This window comes from Haliaeetus leucocephalus, unplaced genomic scaffold (genome assembly GCF_000737465.1).
Source record: "Haliaeetus leucocephalus isolate CR32 unplaced genomic scaffold, Haliaeetus_leucocephalus-4.0 Scaffold92, whole genome shotgun sequence".
Taxonomy (NCBI): domain Eukaryota; kingdom Metazoa; phylum Chordata; class Aves; order Accipitriformes; family Accipitridae; genus Haliaeetus; species Haliaeetus leucocephalus.
Genome location: NW_010972528.1, coordinates 13038114 through 13056586, shown reverse-complemented (window position 1 = coordinate 13056586; position 18473 = coordinate 13038114). Strand labels below are relative to the sequence as shown.

At 42.0% G+C, this 18473-nt stretch overlaps 1 protein-coding gene across 1 annotated transcript; it reads right to left on the bottom strand.

Annotated features, from left to right (window-relative positions):
* Nucleotides 1–13305: 13305 nt before the first annotated feature.
* On the bottom strand, nucleotides 13306–18020 carry FAM96B (family with sequence similarity 96, member B). The gene is made up of 5 exons (XM_010585243.1): nucleotides 17823–18020; nucleotides 17399–17524; nucleotides 16855–16900; nucleotides 16193–16312; nucleotides 13306–14630 (listed from the first exon to the last, which is right to left on the bottom strand). The coding sequence occupies exons 1-4, from the start codon at nucleotides 18018–18020 to the stop codon at nucleotides 16215–16217; spliced, it is 468 nt and encodes a 155-aa protein (XP_010583545.1). The 3' UTR covers nucleotides 13306–14630; nucleotides 16193–16214.
* Between the last annotated feature and the right edge of the window lie 453 nt (nucleotides 18021–18473).

The following is an 18473-nucleotide window of genomic DNA, read 5'->3' as shown; positions in this document are numbered from 1 at the left end:
TGGCTCCCCCCCCGTCGGCGCGGAGAAGCCGCCGGGGCCGGGGCCGTGGGGAGGGACGCGGAGCGTTTCAGTGGGAAATACCGTTACGTGTGGGGAGCGAGGGGCTGCGCCGTCGGGCGGGAGGGGTCCGCCCCGCGTCCCTGCTGCGGCCCGGGCCGGGGTGCTTTTCTTGCCCGGTGCTCCCCCGGGTGGAACGGCAGGCGGCGTTTGCCGAGGTATGTCGCTTTTTTCCCACTTGCGGCCCTGCGTGAGAGGGCGCGTGGTGTATGCGGATGGGTCTCCTCGGCGTGTTAGGCTCGGGGGCATTGCCCGGGAGGTCAGGTGGAGTGCCGTGTCTGCAGCGGGGCTGGGGAAAACATCTGCGGATTTGCCAGATCTGCATCGCTCCGTGCTCGCTTTACTTCATGTTCCGGAGTGGGTTATGAGAAAAGCACTGTGCTAGGTGTTGCGCTTACACGGTAAGCTTGCCCGTGCGTCCACATGCGGTGTTAACGGTTCAGGAGGCCACGCTGAAACATAAAGGTCAAATTCTTCTCTTGATTTCACCTGAGCAGCAAAGTGAGACAGTGAAAGTCTTATCTCCTAAGTGGCACAGTCATTACCGTGTGATCAGGTGAAGAAAGGACTAACCAGATAACTATACTGGTATTCTGAATGGCTCACCCAAGCATCACGGATACAGTTTGTTGTTTACTTAGCAACCGAAACATGTTAGGCATTTTCTAGCCAAAATAACTCTGGCTCCTCGTCCCAAAAGATTACAGCCGATCAGTATGGGAAAATCCCTATGACTCTGCGTAGGGACAGTTGCCACCAAATTCGTGAAAGTTTTAAGGGTTTACAAATCAGCTGCAGAAACAAGACTAAGAAGGCAAGAGGTAGGGAGGTGATGGAAATGATGGAGAGAATGGATGTAGAGATGTAGAGAATAAAGTAAGGGAAAGAAAAGGATCTGTGGGATTGGGCTGTGGGGTTGCATAGCCAATAAAATACAGCATACTGGCTCAGAAGCATCTTTTTTCTTATAACATGTTAAACTTCTCCGGCTTCTTAACTGCAACGATGATAAACAAGAAAAATACTTTGAAGGGACTGACCTCAGGGAACGGGTATTTTTTCCCATGAAATTAAGTGAGTGAATGTTCTGTTATTTTCACGAGCCAATTATAATTTTCCAGTCCGTGCTCTTGGGGTAGTTTTGGCCCCTTTGCCCTGATAACTGCAGTTTGAAGTGTTAATGTGGCAGTTAAAGATCACCAAGTGCTTGCAGCAAGTTCTCTCTGCCTGTCTCACAAAATAGCAACCAAAATAGCCTTGTCAGTTTAAATAGTCAGAGTTTGGTGGTGAAACGCAGTGCGTGCTTCAGTTAACTGAACTGAATTATAAACCTCTGGTTAGCATTTTAAATCATATTTAAATAAATTCTGGTTAGCATTTGAAGTACACCATGATTACTTAACTTGGATAAACTGGAATTTGCCAAACCATCTTGATTTATCTGTATTTATATACAGTTAATTATGTAAAGACACTTCCAGAAATAGTTTGTCTTCAGTTAACTTTTTAAAAGTTTGAATGTTTCTGCTTAACATTCTCACCTGGAAATATTCTGAGTGGGTTTATAAGTCTTTTGGACCAGTCTTTCTTGCATGCCTTTACCGTGTGTCAGGGTCAAGCTTTAGGAGTTGACAAATAAAGTGGGGGTATTTTTAATTCTTTTCTGTGTGAAAGAAGGGACATCTGAGAAGCATCAGAACCGAAGACACAGTGCCACTTTTGTGCCACATATAGCACTATTGACTGGAACAAAACTAAAAATGGGAGTTTCACTGACAGGACTTAAAGAAGCCATATTTTATTCCAGGTCTTTTGCTGATGAGAATTATGAATATTTTAATTATGTAAATGCAAGATAGACCCCTCACTAGCCAAAAAATAACAGGAAAGGTATATGTAAAAGTGCTAAATAAAAACTTTGAGAGAACAGTGTTTCAGCAGGAAAAGTGACTGAAAATAAAATAAATCCTAATAGAAATCATACAGAAAATTCAGGACTCTGTGGCAAATACTTGTTTCGTGCCAGAACCCAGGCACAATTAATGAATTAATGGCTATAGAATACCACCATGGTTACAGGATACTACTCGGGATCTGGCACTGGGTTCTGTAAGTTGTCCTTTAATGGAAAGTGAGATGGCCTTGGATTAGGTCCCCGGGGCTTCACTTATTCCTAGAGGGGTAAGTACAAGTAGCACAGAGGAGCGCCAAGGCAATTAAGTCTGTTCCCATCCACCGCAGGATTTGTGCCTGGAACCAGAGAGAGGGGAAGATCACAGGGGTCATGTAGCTGGCTTATCTCCTTTGATCTCAGTAGGTCCAGCTGTTTTGTGAAGTTGGGAGGAATTAACAGATAATTCAGGTTAATCACTTTGGACACATAACGTGATTTTTCACATAGCATGTAATTCTGTTTGCTGTTAATTATTGCTATATATTCATGCATACACTACCATGGCATCTGCTGATTTCAGTGGGGTGCATATAGGACCACAGGCTTGAAATGCTGATCTTTTAGTTTCTTTGAAGGATTTTAGACCATCTCCTTTCTCACCTGCCTCCATTTCCATTTCTATGTGACTGTGCTTCTAACAGATACATTAACTGTAATTTGTTTCTATTTAAAAGGGATTTTCACGTCTTGCTTTTCTACTCTTATTTTCTATTGTTCTAGCTTCTACTGGTCTGGGGTTTGTTTTAATTAAATGAGTGCTTCAGACACATACTGTAGACTTGATATATTTAGTAAGCCTAATATACCATTCCTATGTATTGAAATGGAAATGGGAGATTTTATAATTTTGTTAGATTTTACATAGAGCCAGACCCAGAGTCTATCAATGTTGAAGGTAAAAGTCCACTCCAGCCTCCATGGCAGGTTGTAAGTGCTCTGAATCAGGGTTATCACAGTAGCAGTGGTACCATCTGCGGTTCTGGAGTCACAGGTGGCTCCTGAGCAATTCAGGTGCCCGTCCCCTGCAATGGCTGTGTCATATAACCAGCAGCAGAGCTGCAGCCCAGGGGCTGCTGTCTAACCCAGATCCTCGCTGCATGAGGAGATACAGCTTAAACACAAGTAACAAGCAAATTCCGCTGAGGCCAGGAGCACAGGGTCATTTTTGGTTTCAGAGACCCCAGTCAACTACATCCTAATTATCAGGTTATTCTGGAATCCTGGTGGAGCCACTGTAACGTCCCATTTGTGAATCAATCCAAAAACTTCACTTTTGCTTGGCTGCCCAGCATCTGTGGTGTGTGTCCTGTGGTTCTCATGGAAGAATTTGATCTGAGACTTAGGAGGAAAGGAACACTGATGTCCTATATTGTGTGGAACTGAGCACAAAGCTCTCTAAAAAGGGATTACTTTTTTTTTTTCATTTTCATTTCATCTTCATGATTTTAATTTTCCTTATTTCATATGCTTTTCACTTAAGGTGACTTTGTATTTTACTGTTGTAGTATATCTCGTTTCTCTTTTTCTGTTATCTCATTCCTTTCTTATTCTTTCTCTCTTTTTTTCCCTTTCAGTTTTTCTCTAGCTTTTGAGAAGTGTCAGTGTTTATTTCTAGTGCACTCTCTTGGCCTGAGTACTTTTCATCATATGGAAAATGTAAAACATGCAGTCCGATCCTGTTTTTCCAGTTATTTATTCCCGGGGTAATAAAGCTTGTGCCTGGCGTTTCTTTATGCTATATTAGGTGCAGAGTGCATTTCACGGTCTAAATGACAAGCACAGATTTTGCAGGGGGTGCAGTGATAACTAATCATGTATAACCTAACACCTAACGTCCTCCCCTTTGAATTTTCAGATAAAAAAGCAGAATTTTGGAGGTTGAATTAACTATATGTGATTCTACCTCATCAGTGTTTGTTCAAGGTGAAATGCCATATTATAAATAGTATTTATATTTTTTACATCAAATTAATATTATCACTGACTTCCAGTTTTTGTTTTTTCTGCTGTCTTACATTTGAATTGTTTCACGTTTGATTAGGAATAATAGAAATATTTTGAACAGCCCAAAAACTGGATTAGCAGCAGTGAGGTTTGGGAGGAAGTATTGTTCTCAGTGTGGCTCTATGCTGGAAGTCATGGGTTTCTCCTCTCCTCACTTTTCAACTCATCTGCACTCCTCAAATCTAATTAATCAGCCATTATGTGGGTGAAGTTATTTCTATACAAAATGCAGAGATATCCACAAAGGTCTGTTCTTGCCAAGTTCTATGAAGCATTACTTCTGCAGAAGCATGAGTCTGGCTACCGCCCAAATACCTGGACTATAAAAGAAATAGCAGCATTTATTATTATTTTAATTACAGAACTGACAGACACAGGCCAGTGGGAGAAGAGACAGAGGCAGCAGTAGGAAATGCGTTAGGTTTTTTAACCTAAGCAAGACAGAAAGAGAGGTACAGGGAAATGAAAAAAAAGAGCCAACCCAACATTTTTTCCTTATCCTACAAAAAGTAGTATATAGTGCAAATGTGGTGTCAAGTTTTCCTCACCATCACCCTTAAAATCACAGATGACTGTGTGCTGAACAGATACGGACTTAACCTGTTCAGTTTGTGGGTTGTATGCAGATACATATAGAGCTTTTTGTGTGTAGCGTACTGTATATTGTATTATCTTGCAGTTCATATATAAAGATGTAAAAGTAAGCTACAGTTTGACCTGTACGAGTAACTGTAGCAATGGTGGAGCTTTCAGCCTTAGCACTAACTCCTTTGTCGGAAAGCCTGATAAATACTGCATTCATGCTGAACCTACATTTGGACATTGCCAAGGGAGGGCAGCACACCCCTTCAGCCAAGGAGTCATGCTTTTTCTCATAATTACTCTTGCATTTAATGACAGGTAATATTTTTGATTGAGTAGTGGTAGCCAGGAATTGGGGCTGCAACAAAACACGAGCTTTGGAATCAATAGAAATCAACATAGCTTAGAAAGTTCACATAGAGTGCCCAGGGGGAAATGCAAGCAGAAACCTAACTAAATCCATTATTATATCTACAAAATTAATCACAAATTGGTTCCTCTCATGGCTACTGTGCTTCCTCTCAGCTCCAGACCAGCAATTCTAAAGGTCACTGATAGGCACTGCAAAAGAATATAGTAGTCTTTGCATTCTTCAGGTAGAAAATGATAAAATAGGTACACTTTAAGTCCTTTGCTTGTTACATAAAGCAAAGGCCTGTCTTTCTGAAACTCTTGCAAAAGAGTGCAAAAAATAACTTGTGATAAGAATAGCTGGAAATGTGGTTCATCTTCCTGCTGCTCTGAATTTCTCACTGCTTTGAGTAAGCTCAGAAACTTCCACTACTAGATAACCTCATGCCCAACTGAACCAGGTGAATCATTGCTCTGAAAAAAGAAGTTGCACAAGTGGCATATCTAATTTCATTGTTGCCTGTGCAGTTCCCCCACTTCTTTTTCACAGAGTGCACCACACTATGAGTAAACTATCCTGTTAGAATATATTTGGGAAAAGCATTCTGTCTCAGTCTAGCTTCAAATTTGCACTGATTTTTAGTTTTTCAGATTCAAGTTTACTTCATACTGACACGGTAACCACTTGTGCTATACCCTGCTACAAGAATCAGAGTTTGGATACCCCCTTAGTTTCGTCAGTCACCGCGGAACGGACTCATTAGCACATACTGTGTGTGATCAGCTGTTTGCTCCTATTGCATTTCAAGTTTGGAGTAAAATCAGAACATGACCTAAGATATTTCCATAATTATTTTCTTTAATCACCCCTAATTCCTCTTTTTCAGTATTAAGCCTGTCATGGCCAATGTGTGTGACATACATCATCCATCCATGAGTGGAATGCTAAATATCCTGTTACAATTCCTGTGGGATGTATACTCCTTAGGGTGGATTTCAGAGGCCCTTTACAAGAAATGTCTAGAAGTCTGATACCATGAAAAGGTTTCTGAATTTACAGATTGCAACAGACAGTTGGTTTAAGGAGTGGGCAAAGTAAATGGCTGTCTGTCTTACTAAGAGGTACATAGTGGTAAGTAAGCAAATTGCAAATGTGAGATTTATTGTTTACCAGCAATAGCTCTTGGCAAGAGGAATGCATCTATTTACAATAACAAATTAAAGGAGCTGTCCTGGGTCAGACTCAACTTACAGCCAGTTTCCAGCAGCCATCAGTAGCAGACATCTAAAGAAGAATGGACAGTAAGAACATGATAAACGCAATTAAAACTCCCCCCATACAACCACGGGGCTAAAAGTATTCCTTCTGTTCAGAGGGCCTTGATGTGTTTTTTCTGCATATTTTTCTAATTGCTTTTTAACCCATGTAGATTTTTTATATCCTGCAGCACTCTCATTTATTGTATTTTGAAGCAGAGAATGAGATTTTCCTCATATCATCTTCATACATGTAATGATTTTATAGCTTTCTGCAGTAATTATCTCTCTTGGCTGAGGAACCTAGAGTATTCAGTCACTCCTTGTATAAACACAATTCCTGCTTGCCCTTCTCTGTATCTTTTCTAATACACCTTTTTAGAAGTTAGGGCACAAGAAGCACACAGATTAGAAACACAGATTATTCAAACTGCATGTGCCCATGGACTTCAACAGTGGACAGTGATGTTTTCTGCTTTCTTTGTTAACCCTAAGAATTCCTAGCATCTGTTTACACTGTCAGCTGAGCACTGAGTAACATTTTCATGGACCTGCTGTAACTCTCTTTTATTGAGGAACTAAGCATTTAATAGGCAGGAAATTGGGGTAGAAAACAGCCTAAAGCTGCCCTTGGTAACCCACAGGGCCCATTTCTTCCATATGCCTGCAGGACAATGTCTTCAAAAGTTGCCTGTTAGCAGGCTTCTTCCACATAGTACTGCAGAAGGAAAGTATAGTTGTAAGGGAAAAATTCTCTGTAGCAAGAAATTCCAGCGAGAGTGCCGGGAGTACAGCAGATTGTGCCAGTGACAAAGCATTGCTTACATTTCAACACATTACAGAGCTATCACAGGAAAGAAGATCTGGGGATATGGGATCTGAAAATCTGGGTAAAGTCATCATATTGTAGATATTTCCATGAATATGACAGGTGAACAAGGAAAAGTCTCCTTGCAGTGAAAAACCACAAGTAGGAGCAGACCGCTGGTCCTCGGAGGAAATGGCCAGCTCGCTTCCAGCTCAGAGTCATGTTGATCTGTCACTGAGGGAAGGACGTAAGACAGAAACACAATTTATCTTTGTGGTAATATAAAGTGAAACTTTAACTGTGCTGCCCTCTTCTGTGCACTAGATAAGAAAAAAGGACAAGGATTTTGTAATCTATCTTTTCGTATACAGAGAACTTTATTTTTGTGTCCAAATGTGCATTTATTATGCTTAGAATCTCTTATAAGCACCGTATATAAGACTCCTGGTGGGGACTGGTGGGGACCAGAATTAAAACATAGCTGCCCTTTTGCTTTAGGTGATAAAGTCTGATCTTGTTTCCCTTGTGGGGAAAACTCCATTTCTCTTTCATCTCAGCAAATGAAAGCTTGAACCAGGGACAAAAACTCACAGTCAAGACTTATGAATTTGAATTAGAAAGGCTTTTACACTTCTTTATAACCCAGTGCAGAATTTATGGTGTCTTTTCTTGTGGTGAGTGATGTCATGGAATCGTTCATGTAAAGTGTGTAGGAATTTGGATGTGAGAGAGATTATCATCTGTTCCAGGAGAAACGCAGAATTTATCCAGTTGGAATGTGCTGAGTTTGGCAAATTCCACATTTGCATCACAGCAGTAATAGGCATCTCTGCTTCTTTTAAATGTCTCATTTCCTGCTTTGTCTCTGCTGCTATACAAGATATTCTGATGAAGACTTTCAAAATTCTTACTGTAGAATTATACTAGAATCAAATAAACTTTCTTATTTTCACTTTAAATTGTCAAAGTTCTTTCTGATTTTATTCTTGAGAAAGAATGTAATAATTATGATAATCATGATATCCTTCATTTATCTACCACTTTGTCTCCAAAAAATATAAAATTATCAGGATCTAGGCTCATGATAAAATACAGAGAGCAAGCACAAGCATAGACTGAGGTAATAGAATGGTGTGAAGTGTGTTCCATATAAAAAGAGGGTTATAAACAGTAGACTTGAAAAATATTATTTTATGAAAGCAAATGCAGATCTTAATTTCAAAGCCAGCCCTAACCAGAAAAAGCTGAATCAAAACTCCAGTGCTGAAAGTCTCTCAGTCCTAAAGATAAAACTGCAAAATCTTGACAGATATCAAGGACATTCTACACCCAAACCAGTTACAGTGAAGCAGGTAAGAAATAACTTTATTTCCCCGTTCATCTTATTCCTCCCGCAAGCAACTTCCCCACATCTAGTGAATACCAGAATACTAAAATCTTTGGCGAGGCAGCGGCATGCTGAGCTGCTGATCACGCTGGGGGAGTGCCAGGCAATTATTGCTCAGCTCGCCATCTCTGCATGTCTCCTGTGTGAGGGCAGAGTTCCCTGTCAGAGGTTTCTTTGACAGGCACATTACAATGTAAATCTTTGGGCCTTAGGCATTTTAAGTGGACTTTCTTAATTTTCCAAATCATCAAAGCTACTTATATTTAAAGAAGGACTCGGTGATCATCCCAGTGTCTGATGGTAGTGAAATTCAGCAAACTGGTTGCATTTCACGGCGTTTTCTCATTTACAGTTTTGAAAATGAGATCAGAATCAGGCCTTGACAGTCGTTTCCCTTCTCTACACTTACTCATAGCAGTAATTAACATGAACCAGGCAAACGCTTCCTTAGCATCAGACTCTCACGTCAAAAGCATCAAGCCTGTGATTTCACTGCCTGCTCATGCACCCAGCTCTGTGGGGGGAAATGGTCTTTATTCAACAATTAATGTCAAAAAGAATATGATGAATACAGCGAATTGCTTTTCTGCAAAGGCTCTTTCTTTTCATACTCACCCCTTTCTTTCATAATCTTTACGAAAGAAAGGGTTATATATCTGCATTACTCCTCTGCTCAAGCACATCAGCACCACCAGAATCATTCAGATGAATCTACAGCCTTCTAAGGTAACAACAGCTTGTAGCTAGGCAACAAAAAAGAATATAGTATTTTTCAGAAAGGAGGACTTTTCTAGATGTTCTCATACAGATGCAGTGCTTTTTTTGCCTTATAAGAAGAAAATGGTTCACGGGAGAAATTAGTCTGTCATCCTGTCACTGTCAAGTCATATCGATGTATAGGCTTCCTTGATGAGCTGTGACAGAAAATAACAATGCATCGTATACTGTTCCAATTTATTTCTCTATATCTATTACATATTTTTAAGGTTTTTTACAAAGACTAAAACGCACAAACGACTTCATGGCAGATTTCATTAACCATCATCCTAATTAAAATGGAATGCTTCGATAATTACCAAGTCAGCTGAAATAAATTGTATCTCAGTTCAGCTGAAACCGTGTCAGCTTTAAAAAGGAGATTTCATGAGTGGCAAAGACATCCTGTTATATGTACGGTCCATCACTATATGTAGGGACAGAGCTGTTGTGAATGGTGAACACTGATTTTATGCTTGTGAAGGGATTTGGTTAAGTGCAAGCTGTCAAGCTGATGTGATCTAGCAGGTACAGCGTAGGCATCGATGCCTTGGTTCCCTGGATGAGGGTGATGAACCCAACAAACAGAGGATGACAGAGGTGCCAGGCCAGCTTCTGGGCTTTGGAGGGACTCTTTCCAGCCTTGAGAGGCAGCAGGAGCTCTGAGATGCTGGATGAAGACATCTTCCCTTGTTTCTCATCCGGATTTGTGCTGGCCAGGTCTCAGGACAGCCACTGACCCGTGAGAAATCATAGCCCCATCTGCGGGGGTGCCGTTATCAGCCCCTGAGCCGCACCGGGATTCACGACCTCAGCTCATGATTTCAGCTATCCCCTCTTTCCCATTTCTCCTATATTCCCTTTTCTACATCTTGCTAATGTGACAATTTGTCTGTACGTGCAAAAACGTCTTTAACTTGCAAAGCTTTCGAATTTTGTTTCCCAGCCCGGGTGCAGCAGGGCAGCCTGCGTGGCTGGGACGGACCGTGCACGGCGCTGGCAGGAGACCTGTGGGCACCAGGGAGGACGCCTGTCCTGGAGCAGGGCAGTCCCTCTCAAGTCGTCTGTGTTTGAGAGAGCACGTTCTGGGCATTGCAGTTTCTGTGGCAAATGTTTTTTCTGGTACGGACCTGAATGTAGCTAATCAGAGATATTATGTCACAGTCTTGGCAGCTTTCCTGTATGTATTTCCTCTCTTTGGCATGTTATTTTATTTGTGTATTTCAGAGCCTGTTCTGTGGGATGGCTTCCATTCTTCCCAGCTGGACCAAGGCACGATTCATACCACGTTGTCTCTTTCATCTTGTCATTCCTCGTGGCGAAGCAGGGATTGCCCAGTTAGGCACGCAAGCCAAAAAAAGACACAATTTATTTGTAGTCAGTGAAAGCAACTTTTAAGAGGATGAAGACCAGATCACAGTAAAATGTCAGAGGAAGGTACACCGTCTTCATAACATTCATAGCAAAGTTCCTGCAAGTGCTAAACTAGTATGATATATTAACTGATGTGTATACAATTTGCATCTAAGCTATAGTGTTTATTTACTCATCCATAAAATGCAGAAAACTATTAATTATATGACTTGGTAACTGCATAAGTACATCTCCTGTGGAGTTCAGTGCTTAGACTACAGATGAACTCAAATGTGCACACACAAATGGCGTACGCATTTAAAGTAAGGCAGTTATGACTGAGATTAAAGCTGATACAATGTTTACTTTTTGTTTGAAAAAATAAATTAACTCTCAGTTGTTTTACTAGGAATGGCCCAATATTCTTCTTACTGACAAAAATAAATGTGACAAGACTTTATCACTTCTATGCTAAAAATATAATCCAGAGTATAACCTCAATTAAAGCTCTGACTTTGCAAGATCAGACCCAGAATGGTGAGTTTGAAGGGGAAGGGGAGGAAATTGTTTAAATAACAGCTCCTGTTTCAAGCTCTTAGTCAATTTTGTCATTAGTAAGAATCATTAATAAAGTAGAATTTGACAGGCTCTTTACATTATTGACTTCTGTTTCAAAAAACAGTGTCTAAAATGCATTGTTGTGAAAATAAGTCAGTACCAATTTGAAGAGAAACAATTTATGTGACTCATTCCTAATCATGATTTTCTGTCTACCTCAAAAGTAATTGGGTTTTTAAAAAAGTTGGCTGCAGTGTTAATGAAACTATTTTCTGATTTTCAGTAATAAAACTAGTTTTGTTCTATTCAAACTGTTTGTTAGGGGGAAAAAAATGGAATCTATTGACATTTATTGTTTTTCTCTGCAAGCATTTCAGACTACATGGATGATTTATTTGTCACTTTGCAAGGGAAATAAGAAGTATTGCTGCTTAGATACCTTCATAATCCTTAGACAGAGCATGTACCAGCTCTTCCATTAGCAAAAGGGTAGAGAAATCAAGCTGCCAGGTATCCTGGGGGTAAGCAAGCTCCTGACAATCTACTGTTATTTTGATCAAAGCCACGTGTGACACATCTGATGGGAATCCAGATGAAACTAATTTGGGTAGATTAGGAAAAAAAGTGCTGTGATAAACCATCATCTCAAAGTTACACCAAAATAATGGGGACGATCACATCCAGCAGAGGGAGTTTGGCAGTGATGACTTGCCAGTCACTCGGGTCTTCCCGCTTGGCTCAGCGTGGACCCAGCTGCTGCCCACACTCTGGCCACTGCACTTACAATCTGGCAAGGTGTGCATCTCCCTTCATCAACTTAAAGCATTAGTTTTATGTACATACTTGTTCTCCTGATCCTCCTGTCTCCTCCTGCTGTTTATGACTTAACTGCAGTGGGACAGCAAAGCTTTTCTTGTTACCTGCAGCAGCGCAAGGGCACTAATAGGACGGGCTGAGTAACAAGCAAGAGAGGGCAGAGGGGGGCCACGCTGTGGCCATGCCTTGGCTACAGCCCCCACGTGGGAATCTCTCCTTCAGCAGCCAGCTTGTAGGGAATGAGGAAACCAGAGGGGTGGGAGATGTCCAGCATAAGGTAATGGGAGCTCATTTATTTCCCCTGCAGTTTGGAGGACAAGGCTTCCAGCGCTGTAGAAGCTCCCTTTTCTCCATGCTGCCACAGACCGAGGCTAGCAGCAGCACAGCGAGGTGTTGTACACCCTTGCCATTTCCTTCTCTTTCTCCTCCTGTGCCTTTCCAAAACTCCCAGGCAGCAGCTGCTCCCCATTCCCCATGTTATATTTGTTCCACAGACTTGCTGGAAATTAACTTCTGCCCTGTTCTCTCCTTCCAGTCCAGTGCTGGGAGCTGAGCTAATGGCAGGAACCAGAGCCTGTTTTAACTCCTGTACTAAAGAGGACAGCCTTGGCATCTGAAACTTGCATGTGCCGCAACAAGATGCTGAAAAGCAACAAAACTGATAAGACAACTGGCAAGTTGCTCAGCGACATTGATGAGTGTGTGGAATGAAGCTGGGAGAGCAGCGTTTCCAACCATCCAACCAACCAACCAGGATGTTTTTATCACTGCAGACAGGGCTGATCCACAAAAGAATGGAGATAACCTACCACAGGACGCAAAAGCTCTTTACAGGTAGGACGTGAAAGAAGAAATGCATCAATTGATAATAAGAAATACGTAAGAAGGTTACAGAATGTGATAGTGTGTTTTCTGCAACTACTGAAGTGTGTTGAACAAAATAAAGGCTCTCTGCTATTTGTACGTTTTGTAAAAACGTTGTGTATTTTTAGCGTTTTGTGGAATGAATGAAGTTTTATGGGCTTTCTATTAAATGTTGCTGGCGAATGGTTGCGAGATGTACCAGCAGACTTAAACACACAGGTAATAGCCTCAACTTCCCCTGGATTTATTCTCTTTGCTGATACTTACCTTTCCATAGTAACATTTGAAAGATTTTGCTATAAACTTTTCTTTTGTTTAGAGAAAAAAGTTGACTCTGCCACTTTTTCAGTCTGTATTTATGCCAAACAGTGCATTTTGTAAAGGAAGTGAAAGTGGTATAGTTGTCTGCTTGACAGGCTAAAGGGAAATGTTTTTAACAGCTATAAAAAAACCAACATTGTAAAACATGTAGTTTATAAATCAAAGCCACAGAGGGAGATCTTTATCAAAGCACTTTATTGACGTAAACACATCAATCTTAAGCATGGCCAGAAGACTGAAAGAACTTTTTTTCACTAACAGTTCCCAGTGTGTGGTACACATTGCTCCACCCAAGAAGCACAAGAAATATTGCCATGAATTGTGAAGTTAGTTATTTCATGGACAGTTCAGTTGCATCTTTGGGATACAAAGCTGCTGAGCTGCTTTCCTCCCACTCACGAAAGTGGGGGATGAACAGTCTTCAAAAGTTTCAGATTGCTGGTACTAGGCAGCAATGACAGTACGGGAGCAGCTGGGAAGAAGTCTGCTTCCTCCCAGGGAGCAGGACTGCACGGGCAGGCCCAAGTATGTGCAGTGTGGTGGAACCCGAGATGCACAAACTCTGTTGGTCTGTGGGCTCAAACACATGGCAGGTTACTCTAGTGCACAACACAGCCAGTTGCCCTAGGGAGCTCCTGTTGCAGTGTTTGCAGATTGAGAGTAGTGAATGCCATTCAGCCACCCCTGGAAGGCTCTGCCCAGAGCCTAGGAATGCAAAACAGATGTCTGCTTCTGGCATTTCTCCTGGAATTGAATGAGGCTGTTTGTATTCAACACAGCTGCTCTCAAGGGTCATAGTTTCTGATGGAATGCGTCCTAATACAAAGCATTCCAGAGGCTAAATTTAGGGGTAGCGCTTTGGAAAAATAGAAGTCTGAAAAGAAATATTTGTAACAAATCAAGGTGGTGTTCTCCCACTTTATCTCCATACAGCAGGAGCCAGCTAACAATCATTAAAACCAGGGAACGGAAGATTTTTGCTAGAACTGCCGGTATGTTATCATTCAGCAAGTATCCAAGCTGAGGGAGCCTGTACAGGAGGACCTGTCATCTTCAGCAAAGTAACTGTGGTTTGTCCTTACTGTTGTTTCTATCATCTCATTAATACAATATCCATATCACTTAAAGAAACACACCAGATCTAAAGTAATAGAATTCTCCATCCCTAAGCAGCAGAAGTCAGACCTTTCCTTTGATATCCCACAACGGAGTCCCTTTACTGAAAAGTCATCCCCCAACTATATACTATAAATTTAAACAATCTAACCCCATACTGTTGCTTCTCTGAAAAGGTGAATGGTGCAAAGCGCACCCCCAGGGTTACTGTGTACAATGTGCTTCATGAGGCAAGTGCCAACATCCCAATAAATTATTTAACACAATTATTATGTAGCAGTGAAAGCCAAGCAAAGAGATTCAACAATGCATAATTTACTGATTCCTCCTCTATTTGGAGTGCAGGTTGAAGCAATCTGTTGGCAGCTTAGTCATCCTTCTGTTTTCCCCCGGCACATATTCGCATTCCTTTCTTCCCCAAAATCTGTGAGGGCAAAATTCATTTTCTATAAAAAAAAACCAACCAGAAAACAAAATCAAACCAGCCAAGCGTGTTGCCTGTGAGCTGCCTGTATGCGTTGCCATGGTTGAAGTTTCATTTGTGGTGCAAACGTTGGCAATGTCAGAACTAATCAGTTCAGTGATTCAGCAAGAGAGGCAGAGAGGAAAGATAGTATTAACAACTGGGTCATTCTGCTCCTTTCCCAATATTAATACTACATAAATATTGTGTTTATTTACAGTTTCATTCATACATCCAAGCAAGCGTTGATCATTCAAAGGATGCTAAGCCAAATAAGCAGATTAAGGCTGCTGTAGTGTTGGCTTTCTGTAGAAGCCCTGTCCAAACTGGGTGCCTCATTTCTGAAATGGGAAGATATGGATTTGTTTCTGTCCTATTTTGCTATGTGACTTTAGATGTCACACATGGATCACCACTGCCTCAGTTTCCTCAGCTGCTCAACACAGACTAGACTGGACTACTCCAAGAGTAAATACTACTGAAATATAAACCATTACCATCAAACAGGTGAGCACAATCTACTTTTAAAAAAGTGTATTAGTTACTCTCTAGATAACTGATGACAATGAAGGTAATGTCACATGTGTGCAAGCACCAAAATACCTGATAGGATTTCTTTGGCAGGTTGTTTTTTTCCCATGTGGTCCACGATTAGAAACATCTTTTACAAAAGTTCAAATTAATTCTGGAATTCTATCTTAATGAATTTTTCTCTTGTCAATTTCTGCCAAACACAATAGTTTAGTAAATGCCACATTTCCCGGATCAGAAGCATAGGCTAGGTATCATTATTAAATCTCAATACGTTTAAAGCAAAACTTGTCATTTAGCTGTCAAACTTTGCCAGGAGAGTCTTTCAGCAGAGGGTAGCTGGACTGTTCGTACTGAAAACTATGAACAACTCTCTCCTGTATTGCAGCAGGTGCATGGAAAAAAAACCCTACCTCAAAGATACTGTATTTCCTACCACAAGTAATGAGTAGTTAAAAATAAATCATGTTTTATACAGGTCTAAAGAGCCCTCCATATTTGGCTAATCCAAGTTAATATAATAAAAACCAGGCAGATGCTTTAGAAGTGTTTACACTTACTGCTAAAATGTGTTACAACTTTGCACACATAAACTTACACAGTTTTTGATGTCTGAAGCTAAAATTATATTAGCAGCCCAAAAAAGTCATACGAATGTAAAGATTTTAACTGCCAATTAGCTTGGTGTACTTGTGAAGTCCAGTGTGCAAAATCCACTTCTAAAATGCAGTTTATAACTAATTTTGGATAGTGAGAAACCAGTTAAAACCAGCTTGAAACACATCTTTGTAAAGAAAAATCCTACCTATGCGATGACTAATAACATTTAAAAGTCAATTTTCATAATATTTTTGTAGCTGCCTGTAAGCTAATTTCCCACATACTAGTTTTTGTAGGAGTAATGAAACATTTCTTTAAGAAAATCCAAGTAATTTTATTTTGCTCATAGATATATGTATAGTGTAACACTAGCATCACCACTTATATACAAAATTAGTTTACACAGCAGAATACCAACAATTTCCTCATCAGGCAATTATGATCGAGCGGACAAACACTGATTCACCACTTCCAGTAAGTGAGAGTTTTCCAAAGCAGCTGCTACACGTTCTTTATCAGCAAGCTGTTTATTAACTGTGCAGAAAAAAAACACCACAAGAAACCGGTCAAAACAATCGTATACAATGTCTTTTTTAAAGCATTTTAGGTTGAGACACACAATCAGACTGTTGCTATGGTACTCAGGTAGACTAGTAATTCTGCAGATGCTACGTACACTCCAGAGTTGCAGTCTAAAGTCAAAGCTAGCATGTGATCACAAGTTAAACCAGCAAGCTGTTTATGATTCAGCAGCAGGGAACTACGTGTGTGTAGGTGTAGCAGAAGAAGAAATTTCCCCCCAGCCTCTCCCCATTTTCTGAGTCCTCATAACCCAGGCAAATCAATGACTAGTTGAGAGCACAGGTTGCCCGAGGAGATGTTTAAACTACAGCACAGAACATATCTAAATGTCATTATTACACATTCCTGTTCTGTAACACCCCCCAGAAGCTGACGCCCATAAAGTCCCAGATACTAAACAGATGTTCTGCAGGTGTGGGAATCTCTCTCCTCTCTTAATTTTCAAGATTAAAAAAAATAATAACCACCACACATCAGAGCACTAGAAACCTTACCTGCATGCTCAGAAGCATGTGTTCCTGGTGTTATATGAACATCCAGCTTAAAAAGCATCACAAAAGAAAAAGGCGACAAGTCAGCAAAACATTGGAAGCTAAAGTTCAAATTCTTTCATAATGAAAATAAGACAATAAGAGGGAAGAAAACATTCTTGCCAATACCAGTTACTGTATAGAGCAGAATAAAATAAGTCTAAAATCACAAAATATTCTGCATTCCCATCTGCTTAAGCCTCCTTCAGAGAGAGGTTGAGGCACCAACCTCTCTTCCTCCCATGCCGCAGAGCACTGCGGGTAACTTCGCTCCACAGCCCCGCTTGTGCCTGACATGACTGTCACAGAACCGTAATTCTGCATCCGTATTTTAGTCCACTGCCCTCTCTGGTTCCCTGAGTGTTTACACCACCCATGACATGAAAAAAGCTCTAGGTTTTTTTCACTGTAAGTTGGTTAGCTTATTTTCTTGCCTTTTTTTGGTGTGTGTGTCCCTTTTCAAACCCAATCCCCCTCTTTTGCTTTCCGGAGCGATCTGATTACTCACCTTAAATCTCTCGGGCAGAGATCGGATCAATTTTACTTTTATGGAGAGGCCGATCAATGTCGCCATGCTGCAGTGAGGAATGGTGGGAGTGAACTCCACTGCCACCGTGCTTTCCGCGTCATTCACCTGTTGAAAACCAAACACTCTGCATGTACAAAACTCACCGGCTCTACCCCGCGCTAGCTGGCGGCGTTTTTTGTGAAATGCAGCCTGAAGCTGCACTTGGCCGCTTACGGTTTTTTTTCGCTGACATTTTAAAACACTACGTTTAGCTGCAGCAGACCGCTGTAATAAGCCTCTTTTAACGTCAGTCGGAGGGCAGCGGCAGCCCTGCCCTGCAGCACAGCACGCGGTTACCGAGCGGCCGCCCCGACGGCGGCCGCGGCAGCCCCGGGCGACAGGCCCGTCTTAGCGGGGGCCTCACTTTCACTCGCACTTGCTCGACGACATTCAGCTCCTCCAGGGTGAGGGGGTGCTCGGGGTCGTTAATGGAGCGAATGAGATGTGCCGGGTCAAGGAAAGCGCAGCGCAGCGCCGCCGCCGCCCCAGCGGCACCGGCCCCTGCGGGTCTGCCGGCGAGCGGAGACCGGCGCCCGCTCTCGCTCCCGGGGGGAGTTGTCATCGCGTACGGAGGGGTCGGTTAAGTCCGTACAGGGAGACCCAGTGGAGCAGCCTTTTTGGGGTGCTTTTTTTGCTTTCCCCTGGCCAGGGCGTGTCCCGGTGGCCCCCCCCCCCCCCCCGCCCCCGACTCTGGGCAAGCCCGGCGGCTCTGCCTGCTTACTGCCGTTTTGCAGCCAGAGCTACCTGGGATTATTGTTGTCGGCTTTATTTTCATGTGCAAATGTTTTTGAAAAGGCAAAGCCAAGCGAGATCAAAACAAGAGCTGCTACTGGCTTCCTCTTCCCTCCCCCAAGAGCTGAGCGAGGTTTGGACTGGACTGCAGAGAGGATTAAAAATAATCTGCTAGGGAGAGGCCGGATTAGCGGTGCTGGCTGGGATGGCTCCGGGAGCCGTGTTCCCCCTCCCGCATTGCTGCTTGCTGCAGGGTGCGGGCAGGGCCAGGAAAGGGGCGGGG

What these genes read in the sequence shown, in the direction of transcription:
- FAM96B (XM_010585243.1), bottom strand. Translation starts at nt 18,020, where the DNA reads ATGACAACTCCCCCCGGGAGCGAGAGCGGGCGCCGGTCTCCGCTCGCC. An exon ending in TCGAGCAAGTGCGAGTGAAA is followed by an intron (nt 17,525 to 17,822) that starts GTGAGGCCCCCG and finishes GGTTTTCAACAG; the next exon opens with GTGAATGACGCGGAAAGCAC. An exon ending in ACATGCTTCTGAGCATGCAG is followed by an intron (nt 16,313 to 16,854) that starts GTAAGGTTTCTA and finishes TTTTCTGCACAG; the next exon opens with TTAATAAACAGCTTGCTGAT.